Raw genomic sequence first — 25511 nt, forward strand, 5'->3', positions numbered from 1 at the left:
CACACACTTCATCTTTCACATCTATTGGCGAATTGGCTAGAGGGTCGCACCCAGAGAGTCATGGTGGATGGGTCGGTTTTGACCTGGAAGGGTGTGGGCAGTGGGGTCCCGCAGGGCTCGGTCCTGGGACCAATACTCTTTAATGTCTTCATCAGCGACTTGGACGAAGGAGTGAAATGTACTCTGTCCAAGTTTGCAGATGACACAAAGCTATGGGGAGAAGTGGACACGCCGGAGGGCAGGGAACAGCTGCAAGCGGACCTGGGCAGGTTGGACAAGTGGGCAGAAAACAAGAGAATGCAGTTCAACAAGGAGAAATGCAAAGTGCTACACCTAGGAAGGAAAAATGTCCGGCACACCTGCAGCCTAGGGAATGACCTGCTGGGTGGCACAGAAGTGGAAAGGGATCTTGGAGTCCTAGTGGACTCCAAGATGAACATGAGTCGGCAGTGTGACGAAGCCATCAGAAAAGCCAATAGCACTTTATCGTGCATCAGCAGATGCATGACAAATAGATCCAAGGAGGTGATACTTCCCCTCTATCGGGCGCTGGTCAGACTGCAGTTGGAGTACTGCATGCAATTCTGGGTGCCACACTTCAAGAGGGATGCGGATAACCTGGAGAGGGTCCAGAGAAGGGCCACTCGTATGGTTAAGGGCTTGCAGACCAAGCCCTATGAGGAGAGACTGGAGAACCTGGACCTTTTCAGCCTCCACAAGAGAAGGTTGAGAGGCGACCTTGTGGCTGCCTATAAGTTCACCAAGGGGGCACTGAAGGGAATTGGTGAGGCTTTAATCACCAAGGCGCCCCCAGGGGTTACAAGAAATAATGACTACAAGCTAGCAGAGAGCAGATTTTGACTGGACATTAGGAAGAACTTCTTCACAGTTCGAGTGGCCAAGGCCTGGAACGGGCTCCCAAGGGAGGTGGTGCTCTCCCCTATCCTGGGGGTCTTCAAGAGGAGGTTAGATAGGCATCTAGCTGGGGTCATCTAGACCCAGCACTCTTTCCTGCCTATGCAGGGGGTCGGACTCGATGATCTATTGAGGTCCCTTCCGACCCTAACATCTATGAATCTACTTCTGGATAATAGAGCTGGTTCTACAATGAAAAAAAGCACCCGATTCTTTTTTGCTGAACCCTAGGTTGAAATGTTTAAGATTAATCCATATCCTCTACTTTACCCATAATAATAGTTTTCCTTAGGATCAAACATGCCAAGGTCGATCTTCAGATCTATTGGAGACTCCGAGAGAGACAGGAATGTCACTTCCTTCTGTTTTAAAATAACTATGATCTCTGTTTTTGCAAAGTATTTTGTAATCATTAGATAGATGAGACTATAAAACACAAAGTATTTTTAGTGTTGTCAGTTGCTTCTGCCAGCAAATGTTCGATGCAAATATAGTGTTAGAAAAAATATGAAAATAAAAATCATATTGAGTTTTCACTTTGAATAAAAGCAGGTAACCTGCACATTGCTACACATGTGGGTCTGTTAATGTCTTAGGTGCTATCATGAAAACAAGTCTGTTCACAATATATTTTTTGGTTTATACTTAAAAAAAAAAATAAAAATCATCACACACCATTCTACAGTGACAGTAAGTGTACTCTGGTGAACATGCAGAGCTCTGGAGTTCTATTCCCAACTTTGTTACTGATTTCTTATATGGTCTTTAAGGAAGTTAATCTACCCAAATGCCTCAATCTTCCCTCATCTGCAACATAGGGAGGGATAAAGTTATGGGGAAGGTGGGAGGGGGGGCATAATTATCAGATCCCTACTAGCAAGCAGTTAACTTTACACAGAAGTGATAAATATAATTTTCTTCCCTTCACCCAATTTCAGACAGTAGTCCCAGTAGGAATGGCACTGTCTAACTTGTCTGGAATTGGGAATCTGGTAGATTCCTAATAGGAATCAGCATTTCATGTCAACTTCCAGACAGAAGGAACTCAATTTAAACCTGAGGCCCTTCTCAGATTATTCTCACTTCCACTTGTTTTCTCTGTACACCATAGAGCAACCTGACTGCTATGAAGTTGCAAGTTCTGGCTGATACAAGATTGGTACAACTCACTCTTCCATTCAAGTTGTTTGAAGACTTGGGGCTGCAGCTGCTCCTAGCTTCCTTAAGCAACAACTCTGTAACACTCACAACTCTCAGCTGTGTTTATTTCAGTCCTGGTTCACAGCAAGAGTGAAAGGACCGAGTTCTTGTCAGGTTTACACAGCTACAGGCCATTCTCAGCATTTTTAGATGCAATGTTTTTAGATGCAAGGCACCCCTTGGAAAATATCAGGTTAGTTTTCACTCGTGTTTTGACTATGGAAAAAAATAATACAGAAAAAATAAAATAAAGATAATTAAAAAAGCAAAAAAACCCAACAAAAATAATACAAATAATAAAATATCAAATTCACCCAAGGAACCTTGTCTGCCTGTCCTTAGGCCAACACGGCTGTAACCTAAACCCCTGCATACAAATAATAATACATTCTTCTGTTGCATTCCAAGTTACTTACAACCATTCAAAACCACTTTAAACACTGTGGTTTCTTATCTGAAACTGCTGGGCTCATCTTGTGCCTCACATTTCCACCCCTACGTGTGCTACCACTACAAGGATCCTGCCGAGTGCCACGAAGGGACCTCAAGCACCCCACTGTGCCACGACACCTGCTCCAGCAGCACTGCTCCAAGGCAAAGCAGAGCACTGGAGGCCTTTGGGCGAGGACAGGCCCTCATGTTCAGGGAACAGATTGCGCTGAAGTGGATTTTCCAAGGGGAAGATGTTATCAGGAAGCTCCCTACTGTGGGGGGCATTAATAACCTAAAAGGCAAAGTAAACCCCCATCACCACCACCTTGACACCTCGTCGCCCTCAATGGGGGCATAGAGGGAGACTCCTCCCCACGTCCTTTCGCCTACAGCAGGCCCTGGCCCAGGTGCCTCAGCTCCTCGGGGGACGGGCTGGGCCCAGACGGGCAGGGGGGAAGGAGCGCGGGACGCTGCGAGGCCTCACGAGACCGGTCCCCAGCCGCGGGACGGAGAGGGGCGCTGCCCCCGCCAGCCCAGCCCAGCCCACCCTCACCTCACCTCACCTCACCCCACCCCGCCCCGCCCGGCCGCGGGGAGCAAGGCAGCGCCACCCACACTGACCTGGCGCGGCCGCCGCTGCCGGAGGGCTGCCCCCGCGAAGCCGCGTCTCGCGTTCCTCGCACTACACACCACCACACGGCCGGGCCACTTCACCCTAGCCTGGATCCCTCCGCCCCCTCGCACCCCCGCTCCCAGACTTCTGCCTCACTTGTGGGGAAGCTCCTCCGGGGGCCAAGAGAGGAAGCGGAAAGAACCGGACACTCCCTCCACCACGGCAAAGAACGAGACTAAGAAAGAGCGGAGAACTACTTTGTCCCCCCACCACGACGGAAGAACACTCGCACCATAGGGACGAACGGAACCAGTTCATTTTTAAAGGGGCCGGCGGCGGGGCGCGCGCGGGGCACGCCGGGAGTTGTAGTCTCTCCGGCCGGAACGCTCCGACCGCGCTTCATCCCGGCCAATGGATGAGGTGCTGTCGCGTCGGCTTCAGCCGGGCATGCGCAGAACTGAGCTCAGGGGCCGAGAGAGCTCGGGGGGCGCGGTGCGGCGAGGCGCGGGGCGGGGCTGGCCCGGCGGAGGGGGCGGGGCTGGCCCGGCCCGCGGTGGCGGCGGCGGCCGGGGCTGGCGCTGGCGCTGGCGCAGCAAGTCGTGGTGCGCGCGGCTCCGGCGCTCGCTCCGTCCCGGACCCGGGGCTCGGCCGCAGCGCAGCCGGGGCGGGCGCGCCCTGCTCCTGCCCCGCGCCGCGCGCAGCAGGAGCCCGCGCAGGTACTGGGGGGCCCAGGGCAGGGCAGTGCCCCGCGGGGGCTGGGGGGTCCGTCCCGTTCCGCTCCGCTCCGCTCCGGGGGCGCCCCTGCCTCGGGGCCCGGGCGGTGCGAGGCCGTCGTGGCAGTGGCTGAGGGCTTCCCCCCGCTCCGGCGGCCTCTCTGCCAAGTTGAGGCGGAGGCGGGGCTGCTCGTGGCCGAGGCCGGAGGGTCCCGGGCGCCCCGAGCCCGGCCCCGCCCCGCCCGGGAGCCACCGCCGGCGCCCTGTTCGCGGCCCGGGGCGCCGAACCGGAGCCGCCTTGTCCCGTGCCCCGCCCGCGCGCGCCGTGGCCGCGGAGGCCGTTAGTGTCGCGTGTGGACGCGGCCGCCGCCGCCTGGGCGCCGGGAGCGGAGCGAGACCCCGAGGCCGCCCCCGCCCTTCGCTGCTGCTGCTGTTGCTTCGTCGGGGCTTGGCTCCAGACGGTGCCTCGCTCTTCTCGGCTCCCCTCAGGCTGGCGGGTGGAGGCCGGGATGCTGTTCACTCCTCTTGCAGTGCCGGGGTGAGGGCCCGCGAGTGTCTGGGCTGCCCGGCAGCTGGTCCTGGCACGAGACGCCCGGTTCTTTGAGCTGGCACCAGGAGGAGAAACGTTCATTGATGCGTCTCCCAACTTGGAGTGAATCGGGGGCTTTATTTTTTGGCTGCTTTTGTTTTGTCCAGCTCAGATTTCTTTGGGCTTTGATCCCCTCCCCCTCCCCCCCTTCCCCTGGCTGTTTAAAGGTTGATTCATGTCTGCTGAAGTACTTAACTCTTGAGTGGGTTTTTTTGTTGGGTTGGTTTGGGGGGGGGTTGAGCCTGTGAACCTAGGCAGGATCTCCTTGTCAGGGGGCGCCTGACAGGAAGAATTGTCTAAAACGATGCCGGAGAGTTGTTTTAAAATTCAAGGTGGAGGCTTTGAGACCTTTGCCTTAAAAACAGTAGATGGAATTTTAGAAATTAAACAATGGGTTTTGCCACAAGCCATTTAAACTCCCTTGGCTTCACAGTGCAGAAGTTTACAAACTTGATGGTCATACCTATTCTGACTTAAGTCCATTTAATTTTGTGTCATTGTCTTTGGTGAAGGAGAGGGGTTGTCGGTCAGTTCTGCAGTTCGATCCCAAGTAGCAAGGTAGAAGACGAAGAACGTTTTCCTTGGTCATTTGTCTAGGCTTCCCCTGGTTTCACCTTTAGTTTTTATTACCTGAAAGATTTTTAATTTGCCGAAGTAGAAACTGATGATTTGTCCAGATGAAGCATCTTCTTGGCAAACCTAATGCTGTAGTGTGTGTTTCAGGAAAACCTCATGTTGCTTTTTGCAGTGTGGAAGTATGTAAGTAGTGAGTTATCCACTTTCCATGAGTAACTTTCCATGAGTAATCCTACGTACTCATTCCTTGATGGGTTTACCTTATTGTCAGAGCATCTGTGGAGATGGCTCCTTTCAGTGTATTTCCAGATTCTGTTTTTTATGCGACTTATCATCACTCTGACTCACTCATAATGATGCCTGCCATTGCATTTCATGTATTTCCTTCCAGTACTTAACAAACACAACTTTAACCCCAAGGAATGAGTTTAGTAACCAGAGTAAGCTTTTCTTTTTAATATTTACAATTTCACATATGCGAGCTGTTAAAGTTGTGGGTAGTTTCCTGCAGGGATGCAGGCCATTGAATTTCTTATATATTGGTTTTTTCACAGCATGACATGATTTTGAGAAGTCGCAGCGCCTGAGTAAAAGGAGTCTCCCCTAAATCAAGAGATGTAATGATTATGTTTTTAACATAAAAAATAAACACATAATATGTACTTGTGCAAAGGACTGTTCCAGACCTTTGGTGACACAAATGATTTCTTTTTATGTAACTCCATATATTCCCATTCTAGAGTTTTAATTAAGTGCATAGTCATGCATATGCTTACAAAATAGCTGAATTAATTGCAATAAATTCATGCTTAGCTCCATTACAGGGAGAAGAATTTGGACAAAACAGATCTTTAATGGTCTCTGATATAATGGAGAAAATTAAATGTTTTATTATGAACTGCAGTGTGATCACAAGTTATTGTTTAGGATCAGAAATGTTAACAATAGCTATTATGTTTCTGTCATCTTAAGAGGTACATGAAAACTACATTCCCAAAAGCAAGGTGAAACTAGACCATTTTCTCTTTTATTGTTATGTTTATGCTTCTGTATCTTTGTTTTTTCCTCTTTCAATTTGTGGCCTTTTACATCCCCTCCATTATCTGATGGGCTTGACTATTGTTTTTCTTTACTTCTCTTCAATCTAGTCACTTTTTGACAAGATTTTCTCTTCTGCTGCTGCCATTGGTTTGAAGTATTTTGCCTTGTTTTGCGTGTCTGGCTGCTGGGTCCACTTTCTCTTGAGCTCTTTACGAATGGAGCCAGAATTTCAAAAGAATTTATTAAGCATTGATCATACAGTAGATATTCCATATATACTGCCACTTTCCACACTTATTTCCACTTCCTGAGTTGCTATTCATGATGGAATCCTGCTGAGCCGCTTCGTCATATGCAATCAGTGTGTCACAGTTCACGTTCCTGTATTAGTGGGATATCGAAATACAGTGTCTCGGCTGTAGGTGAGGGAGAATTTGTCTCATGAGGATGTATTGCAGATGTGAATATTGTAAGCATATCTGTCACAAAAAGGGACATTAAAGATAGAAAATGAGAATGAAAATATCCGACCTGTGATCTGGTTTAGGTTGTAGCCGTGTTGGTCTAAGGACGTAGGCAGACAAGGTTCCTTGGGTGAATTTGATATCTTTTATTAGACCAACCCAAATAGTTGGAGAAAGTATTTGGGTTGGTCTAAAAAAAGAGATCAAATTCACCCAAGGAACCTTGTCTGACCTGTGATCTGGATTTTATAATTCTTCTCTGTTGAATTACTGGTATATAATAACCCCAAATTCTCCTTCTCACTTTCTCTAACACCAAAAACATAATATTATTCACAGCTTAATATTTTGGCTTTGTCTTTTAATTGGAACAAGTTTAATGGGATAATATCAAGTCACGTTAGCCCCAAATGTAGCATTTAGTAGACACAAAAAGTGAAGTGAGCCAGAGTCCTCAGAGGCTAAATTTCACTTCAGCTACATAGTAGAGGTAATGCAAAAGGTTGGGAGGAGAGCATACATGCTTCCTACCTGAGACCAAAACTAAAATACAGGCTGTAACCTTTCCAGGCCATCTGGTTGTTGCTGGAACCACATCCCAGCATGCCTCCTACTGATCCCATTTTTAGTGCCGGCCTATATGGGATCTTCACATGTACTTAGTGATATAGCCAGTTCCTTTCTTTCCTCCCTTTCCCCCCCCACTATGAATTTTGCATAGTGTAAACAAATATTTTCAGAATTTTCAGCACCCCCTTTAAGTTTTTAATGAACATTACATTACATTACAGTGAGTTTTCATTAATGTACATTAATGAAAACTCAAACTCGACAACATTGCTTTAATGCATGTGAAGCAGCCTACCAACTGGAAATAAACTATTAGTTCCATTGTCAAAATTGAGTGAAATGTAACAACTAAACAGAATAAGTGGTGCAAAGAATATTAGACCTCCAATGCTTTTCCTTTAATATGTCAGAATTATTGATGATTCAGGTAAAGAATGTATTGGTAATGGGTACCTTCATCTATTCTGCTAGTTCAGTTTTTTAGTTGTGTATTTAAAGTTTCATGTTATAAGCCTGATATTGCCACTTCTGTATTTGCAAAGAAAATCAGAACAGAATATATTCGTGGATGACATTAAAATGTGGGGAGAAGTGGGCACGCTGGAGGAGAGGGACAGGCTTCAACTAGATCTAGACAGGTTACAGGGGTAGGCGGATGAGAACAGGACGGGATTCAGTACTGACAAGTGCAAGGTACTGCATGTGGGGAAGAAGAACCAGCAGCATACCTACAGGCTGGGGAGCTCCCTTCTAGTCAGCACAGAGACAGATAAGGATCTTGGTGTCTGTGGAGCCTGCGCCTCGCTCCGCCTGGCCTATCAGGGTGTTGCCCCTCCCCTCAACTCACCTGCCACGACTTGGATGTACTCAGTTACCTTCAGAGGGGTCTACAGTGGAGATCTTTATCCTGGGTGGGGCCTCCCGATAGACGGTGTTACTCACGGTTATCGGACACGGTGATCCACGGGGCTCCACCTCCCCTACACCCCGTCCACACGCCAACCGCTGGGCGATGCGTTCCAGATGTTGCCAGGCCCAGTATGATGGCCTCTGACCGGTTTCCCGGTTCCCGGTCGTCCTCCCTCCTGCTGGGAGGAGTTCCTCCTTTCTCCTCTCTTACAGATAATACTCCTCCGAATCAGGGGGAGCTGGTGGGTGCTCCCCCTGGTTCCAGCCCCCTCCTGGGGCCTCCACTGTCTCCCCTTTCCTCCCATCCGCAGAGCGCTCCCCTGCCTCCTGGGCGTCTGCCGCTTCAGGATGCAGAGAGAGTGCCTCGGCTTGCACTCTCTGACTGCCTTTCGCTTTGCTGTTTGTGAAAGGCTTCCAGCTCTTGCCTAAGCTGCCTGCTTGAGACCCGCAGGCGGGGTCCTCTCCGCTCCATGCGAGAGCCTGCAGCGCGGGCAGCACACCCGTACTCTCTCTCCCTGGCTCTCTTCCCCTCCCTGTCCTGCCGGCATTTTTAAACCTTCCCGCAGCGGCCGCTCCGGCCGCTGGGATTGGCTCAGCTGTTCGCCGCGCGGGGAACAGCTGTTGCCAGAGCCGGCGTAATGGCGGCTCGCGCGGCTGCAGCCGCGGATGCGGCTCTTCCTCCCGCTGCTCCTCAGCCGGTACGTATGCCCTTCTGGGGGCTTGCTCTCGGGGTCTGGGGTCTGTGGGTCCCCTCTTCTCTCCCTCACTAGCCTGTGGGGGCGCTTCGCCCCCATAGTGTCATTATTGATTCCAAGATGAACATGGGCCACCAATGTGGGAACGCAGTCAGGAAGCCCAGCCGCATCTTGTCATGCATCCACAGATGCATCACGAGCAGGTCCAAGGAGGTGATCCTCCCCCTCTATGTGACACTGGTCAGGCTGCAGTTGGAGTACTGCATCCACTTCTGGCTGCCACACTTCAGGAGGGATGTGGACAGCATCGAGAGGGTCCAGAGGAGGGCCACTCTTATGATCAGGGGGTAGCAAGGCAAACCCTACAAGCGGAGGCTGCGGGACCTGAACCTGTTCAGCCTCCACAAGAGAAGGCTGAGAGGGGATCTGGTGGCCATCTACGAACTGGCCAAGGGGGACCAGCAGGCTATGGGAGAGTCCCTGTTTCCCCGAGCACTACCAGGAGTAACGAGGAATAACAGCCATAAGTTGATGGAGAGTAGATATCAGGAGGCACTACTTCACAGTCAGAACGGCTAGGATCTGGAACCAACTTCCAAGGGAAGTGGTGCTTGCTCCTACCCTGGGGGTCTTCAAAAGGAGGACAGATAATCACCTAGCCCGGGTCATTTGACCCCAACATTCTTTCCTGCCCATGGCAGGGGGTCGGACTTGATGATCTGCTTAGGTCCCTTCCGACCCTACCTACTATGAAACTGTTGGCTTTTGGTAGGATGTATTCAAAATGGGTTTTCCCAAAGGTAGGTAACCATCTCTGAGTCGCTAGAGCCAGTTCCCTTCCTTTGAGCACTTTGAATAGACTCAGTTGATTTGCTGATATCACAGACTGGCTTTTGGGGAAAGTACTGCACCCTAATAAAACCACCCTCCATGTGAAATCTAGTAAAGCAGTTTGGCAATAGCCTCATTCCTGTAAAGGAATCCATGACACGCTCGCAACTCTATACTAGTACCAAGTCCAGCATAGTGATGACATTTCATATGTGGGAGGATCCCTTTGTAATATCATGACCAAAGCCTGTAGCATGTAGATTTTGGGTGTAAGTAAGATTGTTTTCATTGCCGTTAATTTAATTTTAAGAGTGCACAGTTTGGTCTCTAGTTGTATATGCTCAGGCATCTTTTAGAATAAGTATTATAAAAATACTTCGCTTTTATTTGATTCATTAATTTAAAACTTTAACAGCTTCAATTAATTTTGTCAGGGGTTATTTTAACCAGTTGCAGTGATTTTTAGAGGTGGGGATATTTAATTTAAATAAATTTAAATGTTAATAGAAGCCATCCACATTAAATATTAATTTTTAATCATTTAAGTAGAAAAAGGTATGTAGTCAAAACACTTTATACCTGTACGTGTTTTAGAAAGAACTAGGTGGACTTCCTGAATAATAATTTTTTGGCTTCTTCGTTTTATAGCTTTTGTCACTTGTCATTTAAGAGCATGCTTCAAGGTTAAATTATAAAGACATAAAGACCTGTTTGTCTAATGTAAGAGCTGAAATATAGTGGTGCATGCAGTGAAGATTTCAGGAAGATAGACATGTTTCACTGATGCTTTCATAATGCAGTAAGTAAAGGAATAAAAAGAATGTCAGTGATCACAACACTGGCTGCTGACAGAGCTTAAAACGTCTTATTTCATAGGCAGCAAATCAATGTATTTAAGAATCTGTGCCTTTCCTAATAAAGGTGCATTGTTGCGGAAATTGTAGCAACTAAGTTTCAAAATTAAACCTCACCATATTGGGGTTTAAAATTATATACAGCTGAATTATTTTAGAGCTTCAGGGAAGGGAGAAGGGGGTCACTACAAAAATGTTTAGTAATGTAGTTCCTGTCTGGACATAAATGCTTTAAAATAAGAAGCTGATCAGTTAAATGAATGTGGCTTCCATCCTCAAATGTGCTGTGCTGGCGTGAACACCTGTGTCTGGGGGGCCCTGTGCAGCGTTCATCACAGAATGGAGGACTGTAATTGTAGCCAAACAATGAGAACTGTTTATATACTTACAAGCAATCTTTTGGAATCTGAGCACAAGACTCTTGTATTGTCAGGAAAACATTTGCAGAACCTGAAACGCATCTAAAAAATTACAAATAAAAATGTAGAAAATTAGTTCTTTCTATCCAATGATACATTTTATGAACAAATACCAACTTTTAAAAGAACATCATTAAATTTAAAAATGTGCTTTTGCTTGAAACTTCCCCTGCTTTTGTATAAATGAGAAATTAGAGGGAAAAAGATTAGAGGGACAACAGTCACATTTGGCAGTAGTTTACCCATAGTCATTTTTATTGTTCTCCCTCTGTAGTTAGGGGTGTGTATGTGTGTACATACCAACAGAAGAGGTGGGGGGAGTAATTGCTAAACCACAGACTTGGCAGGTGTCTTTAAAAGCATGTACAAAACCTCAAGCCAGTATCTACTTTTTGGTGGAAAACTTTGTAAGTTGACTGTGTCCCTTCATAACTACATTATTTACCTTGTGATGTTTTCTCTTGAGGCTAGCTGGTCATTCTTGTTCTTGTATTAGATCCCAGCTGTACTATGAATGTTGTGCAAGCTCACCCCAGTGCCCATGGGAAGCCCCTTACAACTCACTAGGTCTTGCTTGTATAAGACTATAGTGAATACTTGAATTTGAACATGAAACTGTAGAACAACACAATCCAGTCTGTAGATGATGTGTTAAGTGCGAGCTAAATCATTGGTGTTTAACTTTTGAGCCCTGTGGCCCAGACGAGTGCCGTTGAACTGGTCCACAGGCTAGATCAGGTCCTGTGCCACCTCCCCTTGATTCCGTATGCTCAGATTGAGCCTTACACTGCCTCTGCCTGGGCTGAGTTAGCTGCGTAGTGCCTCCGCTGGGCCCTGCACTATCTAGCACCCCGCTGTCTGGGTGGATCAGAAATTTGGCAGCAGGGGAGCAGCCACTGTTCACTGGCTGCTGATTTTTTGCACCCGTGAGGAGCCTTGTGGGCCAGATGATATGACTCTGTAGACCAGGGATTGAGCACCCCAGTATAAATTGAAACTACAGATTCTCATCCTGTTACCTGGATTAGTTTTGATAAACCATGTGTCCCTCAGTGGGTTAACTGCTGTGTTTTTCTCTCTCCTGCCTCTCTCAGTAGTGCCCCCTCTTTTTTCCTTCCCCTTTCCCTACCCTTTGTATTCTAATTGCTGCCTTCTGTTTAGCAGCTCAGCTTCCTGCAGTCCTTTCACACCAGCTGATGAAGTAAGCCCTCTGCTTATGAAAGCTTATGCTATACATCTCTGATTTAGTCAGCCTATAAAGGTGCCAATCTACCCTGCCTTCTATAATGGATATATCAGCATTGCTTTAAGAGCCTTTAAATTTACATGGCATTTAAAAGGCTACATAGAATAAGTCTTCCAGTCAACCATGTTAAGAAGTACAAACTTGGAAATAGGATGAAAATGTATTAGTACAGGAGTTTTCTAGGCAAAGCTAAGTCAGGTTTGTGCATTGTTGTGCTGTCTTTTAAGCCAAACTCCTGACTCGTTCCCTTCCCCTGCCTCTTCTTTTTTTTCTAGGATGGGTAGTTTTGCTTAAAGACAGATTGCACAATATACCCCTGTGTCTGTTTTTCAAAGTTTGTAAGTATATTGCTAGTGAGCATGACTTTCTCAATGCATGGTATGATCTATGGAAAGGGAGTTTATTTAAGGGCTCCTGTACTGTAAACTGGAAATGTTCTTAGTTTTTAGAAACTGAGATAAGTGATACTGAAGATGTGGGGAACTTGGTAAATACCAAGCCTTTGAAAAGGAAGGGAGTTGTATGCTAACTATTCTTTCAGTGGTTTTCATGCAAACTCAGTCCACGTTCCTATAAAGATATATACTGTATGGATTTGAGTCCACTGAAATCAGTGAAGTTACTTATAGCACAAAAATTAAACGTAAGTGTAGGACCACCCTTAAATATTGAAAAATAAATACTTTATACCCATTAGATCAGTAAAATCCTAACAATTAAACTGTGGTGCTGCATTTTCTTTATTAACATTTCCTGTGTTAAAAGGACGTCTAATAATCACATGAGGATTTTTTGGCTTAATTCTGAGGAGGAACATACGTCATGAAGCTGGCAGTAGGGTATTTTTCTACCATAACCTTCAAATATTAAAAATAATACATCTGAGACCTCTTAAATCAAGACACTTTAATTTTTAATAACCACTGCCTCTTTGTTTTAAATAAAATTGCTTGGGAATTCCAAAGGCATGTTAGGGCAAAGGCCACTGGAGCCTGGAGTGCATCAGCACACCTTTGAGTTCCTGTTTGGAACGGTTTCTTGAAAAATGAAGATTGAATCCCTCTTAGTGACATTGTCAGGACAGGTTGACTGAAATATGGCAGAGCTTAAAATGCATTTTCATTATTACTCTAATCTTCATTGGTTCTGGCAGCTACATCAGAATTGTCATCTTGTTCCAAGAACCTGATGGCATGTATGGTAGTAACATTAATTATTCCTTTAAAAGTTAGCTATATTGTATTTTCTTAGAGTGATTATTTTTCAAGGATAGTTGTTTTATGTGAGTTGCTAATAAGGTGCGGCACCATGCAGTGTTATTCTGTAGTATTTAAAGCACTTGTATTAGCTTTAGATAGATTCTGTTAGTAACAGTTGCCACGAAAAACCTTCTGTGACTGCTTTGCAGATTTCAGGTGAAATTGCCAAGTGATCAGACAGAGATTCCTCTCAGCTGCATTGGACCTTTAGTCATGGTAAGTTCATGTCCTGCTCCTTGTAATTATTTCTGCTTTCCTGCTTGTTGGAATGTGAGAAGTATTTGATAATTTTGCTTGTTTATGCAGTCGCTTTCAAATAGAAGCAGCTGAGCCAGTTTTTTTTCTCACTGGCATTAGCCTTCTTCATCTCTATGGCATTTTGTGAATAAATGCTTTAAACACAGCACTGCATATATTAATAGAGTACATAATATTGCAAACAGCTGGCAGTGGTACATTTTAAAACTCAAATCCCACCCTCTTACAATATTTTGATATTTCTCTGTAGTGCGTTATGGTGAAAACATTGCAGTCTTTTTCCTTCTCTGACCCTTGCTGATGGACTTCACTGTTTATATTGTACATTATCTTTGTTCCTGAAAGTAAATCAACAAAGCTATTGCTGAATAATAGAGATAACAACTGACAGATCTTTTGAAGTGGAATTTGCAGATTGTGGAACAGTGTCCTATTGAAGCATGTTGAAATAGATAACCAGCATGGGGTGCACAGTCTGAGTGTCCTGTTCATTCCTATACTGATGAGATAATGAAAAATGCTAAACAGTATTGTAAAGCACTGCACATAGTGCCAAAGCACTTGAGGAGGTGCTCAAAAATAATACAGGAATTATTCAGTCACAATAGAAAGATGAAACTCTAACAAAATAAATGTAAAACCCTAAAAATAAGGAGAGACTTCAGAAAGAGATTTTAAAAGCTTTTTAGAAACAGAAAAGTGCAGTGAAATAGTTTTAGAGTTCAGAGTTCCTGTATTTGTCAGCCTTTCTAGTAATGTTAGCCTTTGTACATACAAAGCTGACTTCTGAACTTCTTAACATAGAAGTTATGGACATCTAAACAATATATGTGCAATATAGAAGGATGCATGAATCTGTATAATGAACATTATCTTCAGTGCCAGGCATTACTTTGAAAGAGAGGAGGATTGGCATTTCAGCAAATAATGACTATCATAGTGATGTACATGTAATACTTTCTGAATTTCCTTTCTTAAGTTGCAGGAGCTAGTGGTTTGCTTTTTTCCTATTTGGCTAAAATTGCTAGCCCAAAAAAGAAAGGAGGGGGGGAAAAAAATCTATTACAAGATAAGAAAATAGTTTTGGTTTCTAGTTGCAGCAACAATATTAGACACAAATGACTGAGCCATGGGTGAAGGATTTACTGATCAAGTAAAATGATTAGAAGTAAGTATAAGTTGATAAATAAGAGATTTCATTCTTCCCAAAGTCACAGTACTATTCCATTTTTAGTACATTCATTGTAGAGTGGTGAGTATTAGTTACAGCAACCCTACGTCAAAGTCATACTCTTCCCCAGTAGTATATGGCTTTTCAAAATTACTAATATGAAGGGCTGAATTGATTTTTAAATACCAGTCTTTTGAAATAGTCCTGTGTTCAAAACTGCATTCCAGGTGACATAGAAACAGATTTTTTCCTTATTTTCTATTAATGTCCTCCGAAATATGCCTTTGCTCAATTTCTGATTAATTCCCTGAATATCAATTTTCTAAATTTTCTGAGACTTTTCTTTGTTTTCTTTCGGGAACCAGCCCTGCCCCCCCTCTCCATTCTGTATCAAGTAATATGATCTTGTGAAGTACCATGTCACTTCTAAGAGCCGTGGTTCTGTAGGAGAGGGCCAATATACATTAGCTGTCTGTTGTTTAAAAGATGGACAGCAAAGTTGCTGCCCTACCAGTATGCTGGAAAGACCTGAACATTCTTTCTATTGAACTGTTAAAAGGCAGCATGCTTCCAGCACTAATCACTAGGGGAATTGTTTCACTGGTACACTTGCAACCATGTCATTAACCTGCACCTCTAATGGTTTATTTTCAAGCCATAGTATTTTGTTGTTTGCACTGGATTTCTGATCCATTTCAGAAGTGGAAATTATCAGACTATGAAACAAGTCCAACTGGTTACTTTGAGAGGTTAGCTAAGTCTGGAGTTATATTCTATGTGTTAACAAAAATGTGAGCAGAAAAGCCCAATTATATAAGCAGCCTTTCCCAGGCTGGTAATGAGCATATTATGTGGATTGTATGTAGCAGCACTGTTTGAGGTCTTTGGGTGAAAGTGACAGCATCTCTCAAAAGAAGAGAAATATTCAAGGATAGAGAGTGGTATGCTTTCTTGCTTGAAATTTAATATAGGAAGTGCTAGGAATGTACACTAGTGCATCTTCTTTTTCAGGAAGAAAAGCCTCTCATTAGAAGTGTAATTATCTTTAAAATGCTACTTTGCAGCTTATTTCATCCCCAAAGGATAATTTTTTATTGTACATATGGGAGGTTCTGTGATAAACTTTATTTTGGATAAGCAGCCTGCAATATGAAAAAAGGGGAAATGTAGTCTCGTTTGCCCAATTAAGACATGTTGAAATAATTGTGTGCTTTCTCCGAGGGTTTTTGTTTTTTTGTATATTTAGATTAATTCAAATCCCAGGTTTTACTCTTTGTTACATAACCTTTATGCTTTTATGGTTCTAAGAACAGCCTGCAGTTGGTCTGGGTTTAGTTTTACTAGAATATTTGTCTTTCACTGGCATTCTGTAAAAATTGGGATATTTTCTGTCTTTCTGCACTTCTCATTTTTGTATTGGTCTATTCCCCAGAGATAATAGAGGCGATGTTCTGCATCTATAACATTCTGAATGGAAGAGATTTTTGGTTCTTCCAAGTCATTTAAGGTTTCTACAAAATTGGATTTTAAGAGTTAGAAGTTTAGGCCTGCTATAAAAATATGGTGGCACAAAGAATGAAAATTATTCATCCATTCCTTCAATATGCATACTATTTATGCTTTTACTCTAGTGTAGTTGAAATGCAGTTTATTAAATTCTTGACCTGGTTGACAGAGGTGTAGTATACAAAAAAAGGAAATATCCAAACTTGTAAGCAAAATTGTTATCCAACCTTGTAAGCAAAGTCAGACTTCAGCTGACCTCTTTATAACCTGAATAAAGTTAAAAATTTAGGATTTTTTTTATCATCTGTGGATTAAAAATATTGAAGAGTATGTGAAGTTTTACTGATGATTAATCAAGTGCTCTGAAATGCATATTTTTGATGCCCTGTTTTTGGGGGTAACTCACAGAAAAGGAGGTTTTTCAGAATAGTCCATGTCTGTTTGTTCTTTCAGGAAAAATGTTTTTTTAATTTTTTTAGTAGGTCACATTTTCATATTAGTAAAAGATGATCACTGTGATTTTTTTTAAATTTTATATTGAAACTGCAATGTTTTATACCACAGACAATAAAGTAGGTACTATATTTACCCAAATTCAAGATGACTTCACATTTAAGATAACTCTACCAATAATTTTCCATGTATAGAATCTAGGTACTGGGGAGTTGTCTTAAATTTTTCACGTCCAGCTGATCGGCAATCCCCCCCCCCCCTTCCCCAGCCACTGAATCCACGTGTCTGGCCACTTGGCCGCCCACCCCCACTGCTGCATCTACCACTAGCTTCCTTGTGTCCGGGGGCAGGGCCCAGCACAGGCTGATTTGCCCTGGGCCCCTCACCCTTCATGGGTCATCTCTGTACTGGTCCAATATCGGACCGATGTATCGGTGCACCTCTAATTGTTTATATTGTAAAATTGAAAGTGGTTCAGGTAATGATAGTGAAAGCTTCCCCACAGTGTCTTGCCAATGAACCTTAACAATGACTTGGGAGAATGATCTTGTGACTAGGGCAATAGGCTAAGATCTCTTCCTGTTTTATGAACTGGTTTAAAAGAGTACCTGATTTTCCAGCCACACATCTGTACCATTCCAGGTGGCTTTGAACTAGTTTTACAAACTTGCGTACCTATCTGTTTGAGATTTGAAACCACGTTTAAACTAATTAAAGTGTTACATGCGTCTGTGCTCTGAGTCTCTGCGCTTTGCTTTCAGGTTTATAAACAGGAGATTATCCTCTCAATATGCAAAGAAAGATTATCAAATTGAAACCAGAAATTATGAGAGAACTACATCCAGAATGGGTCATATAAATGCTTCAAAGGATATTTGGTCTTGTTCAGGGGTGGCTAACCTGTGGGTAGCTTGTTTGTATAGAAGCACACAACAGATAGGGCAGGGAGCAGAAAGTGGGGCAGCAGAACACCTATGGGAAGGCGATTGGTGTGGCACTTAGGTTGTGGGCCTTACCATGTGTCTTGTCTGTGAAAGGTGAATTCAAGTCTAGCTGTTACGAGTTCTGATCCCCTTTATTATGAGCTGGTTGGTGGTAACTATTGACCAGATTCATAAATAAGATAAGAGCTTACAGAAAGTCACTTCCAAGAATTGGAAAAAAGACCTGAAAAACAGACCCTAAACAGATCTCTAATATTATGGTTTCATCCACTTTGTTTTGTAGTTGTTTGGAAAGAGGTATTAAATTAGGTATTTGTTAGGACTGGCTACACATAATGTGGTTCTCTGTCTGGCCTTCTATCTAAACCATCTATAAGCATTTATGACTATCTCGATACTGCCATGTGAATTTTTTTTATCATTGATTGCCCTAAGCCTTTTTGGCTTGATATATAAATCATAAATAAATATATATCTGCACTTTTAATTCAAATGGTAAAGGTCCTGGTGTCAGGCCCTACCTAGTCTAACCAAACAAAAACATTATTACATGTGGCTTTGCAGTCTGTAACCACTAGACCACAATCTGCTTCCAGAGCCAGGAACAGACACTGATGTGCAGGGTTCTGTTGCTGTCTCTCAAATACTTGTGCAACCAACTGGCACTGTGCAACTTGAGACTTTCTGTATGGGTTGGTCCACACAGAAAATAATAGCATATTTTCCCACCACTAGTAATTCCTCTGTCTGAAGTGGCAGAGATCTATTCCTTGAATCTGAAGGCTGTGGGTTCAAACCCTGCTGATTAATGCCTGTAGAGCAATCTTTGCAGTGATTTTAATTAGAGAGCATAATATGCAGAAGTAGATTTGGAGGTTGTGCTGCTGTCTATTGTTTTTTTATCTTGTGTATTTAATGAGTGAGACCTTCACTTTAAGGTTAGTGTGCTCATTCTTAATATGCTGTGAGGGTGATGGGTAGGAGATTTTGTGTGTGGAAGAACAGAAGGCCCTGCTTATGCAAGCTCCAAAAGATTAGCACTTGAATTCATAAAATTCTATTTTTCAGAAAAAGAGCCTCATTTTCAAAGTTTTAATCTTTAGTCCTATCGTACTGTTTTTATCTCATAACTTTGTAGGTGAAGGAATCTGACTCATAATTTTTTAACTTTGGAGTTGGCAATAATGCCTCCAACTTACTTTTGAAGTCTGCATGCTTTTAGTTTGTCCTCTACCATTACTCCTCTGGTCTTCACAGTTCAGTAACTAAAGTTTGGCAGTAATATGGGGCTTGACTGAGAGAGTGGCCTGCATCCTTCATTCCTTTAGACAACATAGATAACAATATAAAGTAGGAGATGGCATTTCCTCCCATGAACTCTGAACAGATCATGTGTATGTATAAATAATATTCTTATTTTATGAAGCTGAAACTTTTTAAGGTAAAAGGGCCAGTATAGTCCTGGATAGCGTTATCCAGATGACTGAAACATTTATCAGGAAATTTCATTTAGCAGCAGAGGTAGATAAAAATGATGCTTGGTGAGATGCTTTTTAACATTGCAGTTCTCCTACACGTACAACAGAATCCAGTAATCTTACCTACCAGCAAAAGTTAAAAGGTTTTCTGCACTGAGGTCATTATGAAGCAATTCAGTCACAGTGCAGAGAAGCCCACTTTGAATTAGTGGTTCTATCTTTTGGTACTTTATAAAAATACTTATCTTCAATCTGCAATCAGATGAGCAATGCTGTAATTGGAGCTTGGTGGTAGTTTCCTAAATAAAGTTTTAGTATTTGTACAGCAGAGCTGTGATAAGGGAGTTGGACAGTTTTTGAGGGGGGTATTCAGAAATATTTGCTGCTTTGATAGCTCATAGTTTAGCTAACTAAGTTAATGAGGCTGATTTCAGAATAAATTCTTTGAATGTTTTAGAAAAGGCTATCAGACCACCCTCCGGTTTTCAATCAATTTCCATTATGTTGCAGTCTATAAGTCTCTTCAATTGACATCGCTTTTTAAAGAGGCCCTAAGCAATTCTTTGTGTTTTGGGTCAGTAATTTACAAACACTTTCTGGACCAATGAACTGTAAAATCAGTCATTAAATCTTCCTGACACTGCCTTTGAACTTTTTATTGATGATGGTATAGAAACTGTTTCCAGTCTCTGCATATGTTCATAACATTTCCAACATTATTCATACAGGTGGCAAATGTTGGATAAGTAACACTAAAGACTCACTATTCTTGGGTGTAGCTAAGTAAAGATTATAATCTCCTTTTGAATCAGCTCTGCCTTCAGATTTTATGAGAGTAACCTGCCATAAACTGACTGCAGAAGTTTAATAGTCTGATTATTTGCTTATGTGGCCAATATTTCTTGTTCTGTTCTAGGAAGAACTCCAACGGCTATATGGAGCAATCCAATTGACTGATTAATTGCATATCGGAACCTTATTTTAAATAATTGAGAATAGTAAATACATTTATATTATTGTATTAAAATAAACTAGAAGGAACTGCTGAGATGACAGCTTGCAAATGTATGATTTTTTGTTGCATGGATTGTTATTGCTAATAAGTGCGATTAACGTAACATATTTAGCTGTGGAGGTAGAGTCAGAACACAGTTTGGTTTTCATTCATGTGTTTCCTCACATGCCTCTTCGTAGTCGCATTTATAAAATGCTGTTACTTCTGATTGGTATGTCAGTACAGATTGGTGACCTGTCCTTCCTATGCCACACCAAACTATTGAAAGTCAGTGGGGATTTTTTTTTAGTGCTAATAGAAGTTCCAAACTGAACTCCCTTCAAGATGGAGTCTTCTAACATTCTTTATGGCAGTACAAGATTTCTTCACGCATTGCCTCCAAGCTCTATCTTATCCTTGGTAAGATTTGGGGCATTTCTGTCAAGCTTCTTATCCTTCTGGTTCACCCAACTCTTCTCATATTTTACCACAGTATTGTGTGGGTGCCTTTGTGGAAAGACAAGTATCAAAGACTCAAACTATTTTTTTGAAAAACAGAGGTGGTTTTCTGATGTAACCCGTGAGTACAGTATTATTATTTTTTTTTTTGGAAGTGTAAATCATCTTACAGCAGTTAGTATACAAAACTTTTCCAGTGTAGAGAGTACCCCCAAGAGTGCCATATCTTATTCTTCTATGCCACTTGTTGAGCAGGTATGGAAGAAAAGTAGAACTAAACCATATTAGGGTTGCTGAAAAATTGATGGAAAAGGTTATAAGAACTGTGCAGGCACTCAGTTTTCATGTATGACAAATGTTGGGGGGAAGTAATTGCTGCTTTAGCTCATGGCAAGAATTGCTGGCTTCTTCCAGAAAAGTTACAGAAGTCTTTTTCTGAAAGTAAGAACAGCTGTTTGAAATGTCTCAATACTCCGGATGTCCAAACCCTCTGGGAGCATGCCATACAGAGGGTGCTGGTATAGTTGGGTTTTTTTAATTCCATGTGTTGGATTTGTGTTAAAGTTCACATGACATGGTATTCTTTGTCATCTAGCTGTTAATTGTATAAGAGCTATGTTTGAAGTGTTAAATACATTTCTCCACTCATTCTGTAGTCTAGTAAGAGTGTTAGACAGAAAATAGGAAAGAAAGGAAGCAGACCCACTGCATGTTTTAGCAGTTCTTTGCCAAAATGACGTTTTGGGATTTATTTCTATTTTAATCAATGTAATGTCTGCTGAAGTTGGCAAACTGATTACTTTTGGAAGCTGGAGGGAGGCGCATCTGCTCACTTGTCTACTGTGAAGGAGTACAACTAAGAAAAGAAACTGGCAGCAAAAATAAAATAAGTGAGCATGGAAGTATTGGACAGATTTGCAAAGCAAGATTCATTTTTAAGGATCTCCTTTAGTATTGTCTTAACAAAGGTTAGATTTACATCAAATTCTACCTCAGATTTCTCTTCTTCTTTCAGTGTTTGTTCACTCTTTAAAATTTAATTAATAAATAAATCATCTACCTGTCTTGAAAAGTCCAATGTTTTATAGAACGCCTACTTCCTTTCTCAAAGGTTCTTTTTTTAAGGTAAAAGCACTAATTTGATTTGAACATATGCATGCATAAGCGAGCAGTACTTAACTTTTAACAACTGAAGGGGCACTTAATCACTTTCAGCAGAAATGAAATGTATTTAGAATATAAAGAGAGTGACAGCTGATAAAATAATACATGTGTAGAAAAACTCTGATTATACTTACAATATTGAAAGGAACCATGGTCCTTCAGAAAAAAAACACCAGGACTGGGAGACAAGTAATTTTAATTCTATTCTAGGCTTTGTTACTGACATACTGTATGACTTAAAAACTGACACACAAAAGGTCTAGGCCAGGTACAGACATTACACTTTTACCAATATAAGTGACTGGAAATTGGTGTATACCTGTAACATAACAGAAGTTTGGCACACAAAACCAGTCTATACTCATAACAGACCAGAAGTTTGGCGTACATATCATTTTAAAAATGGTGGAACCCGGTCTAAGATTTGCTCCCTCACCCCCACAGAGCATCTTGTTCACTACCAATCTAAACTATGCTACTTACAGAAAACCACATAACTTGGATCACTTTTGCCTTGGGTTCTTGAATGTCCGTGCCTAGCCCTAGAGTCTTGTCCATCTGTGACATGAGGATAAGGCATGACAGACAGGAGTGTTTTGAGCTTTATTTTACTCCTGTATGTAAAACTTTAAAAAAAATTTAAGTAGAAGGTATATTTTAAATTGTAAGATATCATGATGCGCTCTATGTCAATGAGCAATATACATTGACTCTTATCAAGACGGAATCGAAGGAGGAGAAAGTAGAAGGATTGTGGGTTAGGTTACATGGGGGTCAAGGAGAAAGAGATTTAGTGGTAGGGGTCTGCTACAGACCCCCCACACAAAGGGGAAGAGCTAGATTTGGGGCTCCTGAGGCAGCTCTCGGAGACAATAAAAACTAAGGAGGTGGTAGTCATAGGGGACCTAAACTACCCAGACATCTGCTGGGAGACGCAGACAGCAAAGTCCCACCGTTCGCGCAGGTTCCTATCCTGTGTACAGGACCTCCACCTGACGCAGGAGGTACATGGTCTCACTAGGGGGAATGCCTTACTGGACCTGGTATTGGCAACGGGGGATGACATGGTAGGGGACCTACAGATAGGTGGTCACCTGGGGGACAGTGATCACCAAATAATAGAATTCATCATAAGACATCAAGTGGGTAAGGTAACTAGTAGGGTGAAAGTGCTAGACTTTAGGAAAGCTGATTTCAATGAACTCAGATGTTTAGTCAAGGACGCACTGCAGAGTAGGAGTTTTGAAGAGATGGGAGTCCAGGAAGGGTGCCTTTGCCTTAAGGAAATGATCCTTCGGGCACAGAGGGAGACGATCCTGATGCAAGGAAAAAGAGGGTTAGGGGCCAGAAAGCTTCCCTGGCTGACCGGAGAAATCCAGAGCAGCCTACAGGCAAAAAGGGGAGCATATAAAAAGTGGAAACGGGGAGAGATTACTAAAGAGGAGTATACCTCCTCTGGTCGCGTTTGTAGGGAGGCAGTTAGACGGGCCAAAGCTACCATGGAGCTGAGGATGGCATCCCAAGTTAAGGATAACAAGAAATTGTTTTTCAGCTATATCGGGAGTAAAAGGAAGGCCCAGGGAGGAATAGGACCCCTACTAAATGGGCAGAAGCAATTGGTGACAGACAGGGGGGACAAGGCTGAACTCCTCAACGAGTTCTTTGCCTCAGTGTTCCTAAGTGAGGGGCACGACAAGTCTCTCACTGGGGTTGTAGAGAGGCAGCAGCAAGGCTCCAGACTTCCATGCGTAGACCCTGAGATGGTGCAGAGTCACTTGGAAGAACTGGATGCCTTTAAGTCGGCAGGCCCGGATGAGCTCCATCCAAGGGTGCTGAAGGCACTGGCCGACATCATTGCAGAGCCACTGGCGGGAATATTTGAAAGCTCATGGCGCACGGGCCAAGTCCCGGAGGACTGGAAAAGGGCCAACGTGGTCCCCATTTTCAAAAAGGGGAGGAAGGAGGACCCGGGCAACTATAGGCCAGTCAGTCTCACCTCCATCCTTGGCAAAGTCTTTGAAAAAATTATCAAAGCTCACATTTGTGAGAGCCTGGCAGGACAAATTATGCTGAGGGGAAATCAGCACGGGTTCGTGGCAGGCAGATCGTGCCTGACCAATCTAGTTTCTTTTTATGACCAGGTTACGAAACGCCTGGACACAGGAGTAGGGGTGGATGTCGTATACTTAGACTTCAGGAAGGCCTTCGATACGGTATCCCACCCCATACTGGTGAACAAGTTAAGAGGCTGTGACTTAGATGACTACACAGTCTGGTGGGTGGCGAATTGGCTGGAGGGTCGCACCCAGAGAGTCATGGTGGATGGGTCGGTTTTGACCTGGAAGGGTGTGGGCAGTGGGGTCCCGCAGGGTTCGGTCCTTGGACCGATACTCTTTTAATGTCTTCATCAGTGACTTGGACGAGGGAGCGAAATGTACTCTGTCCAAGTTTGCAGATGACACAAAGCTATGGGGAGATGTGGACATGCCGGAGGGCAGGGAACAGCTGCAAGCAGACCTGGACAGGTTGGACAAGTGGGCAGAAAACAACAGAATGCAGTTCAACAAGGAGAAATGCAAAGTGCTGCACCTAGGGAGGAAAAATGTCCAGCACACCTACAGCCTAGGGAATGACCTGCTGGGTGGCACGGAAGTGGAAAGGGATCTTGGAGTCCTAGTGGACTCCAAGATGAACATGAGTCGGCAGTGTGACGAAGCCATCAAAATACCAATGGCACTTTATCGTGCATCAGCAGATGCATGACGAATAGGTCCAAGGAGGTGATACTTCCCCTCTATCAGGCGCTGGTCAGACCGCAGTTGGAGTACTGCGTGCAATTTTGGGCGCCGCAATTCAAGAGGGATGCGGATAACCTGGAGGAGAGGGTCCAGAGAAGGGCCACTTGTATGGTTAAGGGCCTACAGACCAAGCCCTACGAGGAGAGACTAGAGAAACTGGATCTTTTCAGCCTCCGCAAGAGAAGGTTGAGAGGTGACCTTGTGGCCGCCTATAAGTTCATCACGGGGGCACAGAAGGGAATTAGTGAGTATTTATTCATCAAGGTGCCCCTGGGGGTTACAAGAAATAATGGCCACAAGCTAGCAGAGAGCAGATTTAGGTTGGACATTAGGAAGAACTTCTTCACAGTTCGAGTGGCCAAGGTCTGGAACAGGCTCCCAAGGGAGGTGGTGCTCTCCCCTATCCTGGGGGTCTTCAAGAAGAGGTTAGATGAGCATCTAGCTGGGGTCATCTAGACCCAGCACTCTTTCCTGCTTATGCAGGGGGTCGGACTCGATGATCTGTTGAGGTCCCTTCCAACCCTAACATCTATGAATCTATGATGGTGAAATATGGGGTTATTTATAGCTTAGTGAGTAAAAGGTCTAGTTTTAATGATGTCACTGCATTAATTATTATTTGGATTCTTTGTTTTAAATTTTCAGACTTCCCTGGTAACTAATATCAAGAATAGCCAGTTACCAGAAGGTGGTTCAGGGTTTTAGTCAAACTATATATAATTCTTGGTATTTCAGCAGTGTGTTTAAATTTCTCACAAAACAGTGAAAGGGGGCGCGGGTGGTTGTTTGGTTGTATGTTCTTCAAGTAGGGGCAATATGTTTATTCATCTTGAGGGAGAAAATAAGAATTTGGGATTGTGGTATAAACACAGATGGGTTTCCTGCTAAATTGGTCAATTGTGAAATAGTTTGCGTTGATATTTAAACCTGAAAATGACACTTTTACAACAATTTACACTT

General features: G+C 43.4%; 2 protein-coding genes across 9 annotated transcripts in view; one reads left to right on the top strand and one right to left on the bottom strand.

The window, feature by feature from the left end:
• Positions 1–3467, bottom strand: part of HMG20A (high mobility group 20A) — a 78016-nt gene extending 74549 nt beyond the window's left edge. Inside the window, exons 1-2 of one of the 4 annotated variants that reach the window (XM_019477490.2) lie at positions 3317–3467; positions 2086–2331 (exon numbers count right to left, since the gene is read on the bottom strand). In XM_019477490.2, coding sequence (XP_019333035.1) covers positions 2086–2093 — 8 coding nt within the window. In that variant the 5' untranslated portion in view covers positions 2094–2331; positions 3317–3467. Of the gene's footprint in view, positions 1–2085; positions 2332–3168; positions 3283–3316 lie in introns of those variants that run through there. The other 3 variants (XM_019477488.2, XM_019477489.2, XM_006272400.4) reach the window with 3 other exon arrangements.
• A 267-nt stretch (positions 3468–3734) lies between these two features.
• Positions 3735–25511, top strand: part of PEAK1 (pseudopodium enriched atypical kinase 1) — a 199584-nt gene continuing 177807 nt past the window's right edge. For 3 of the 5 annotated variants that reach the window (XM_059714751.1, XM_059714753.1, XM_059714752.1), the window contains exon 1: positions 3740–3876. The gene's annotated coding sequence lies outside the window, so the exon portion shown is untranslated. Of the gene's footprint in view, positions 3877–4318; positions 4412–25511 lie in introns of those variants that run through there. The other 2 variants (XM_059714754.1, XM_019477486.2) reach the window with 2 other exon arrangements.

This window comes from Alligator mississippiensis, chromosome 11 (assembly GCF_030867095.1).
Source record: "Alligator mississippiensis isolate rAllMis1 chromosome 11, rAllMis1, whole genome shotgun sequence".
NCBI classification, from domain to species: domain Eukaryota; kingdom Metazoa; phylum Chordata; order Crocodylia; family Alligatoridae; genus Alligator; species Alligator mississippiensis.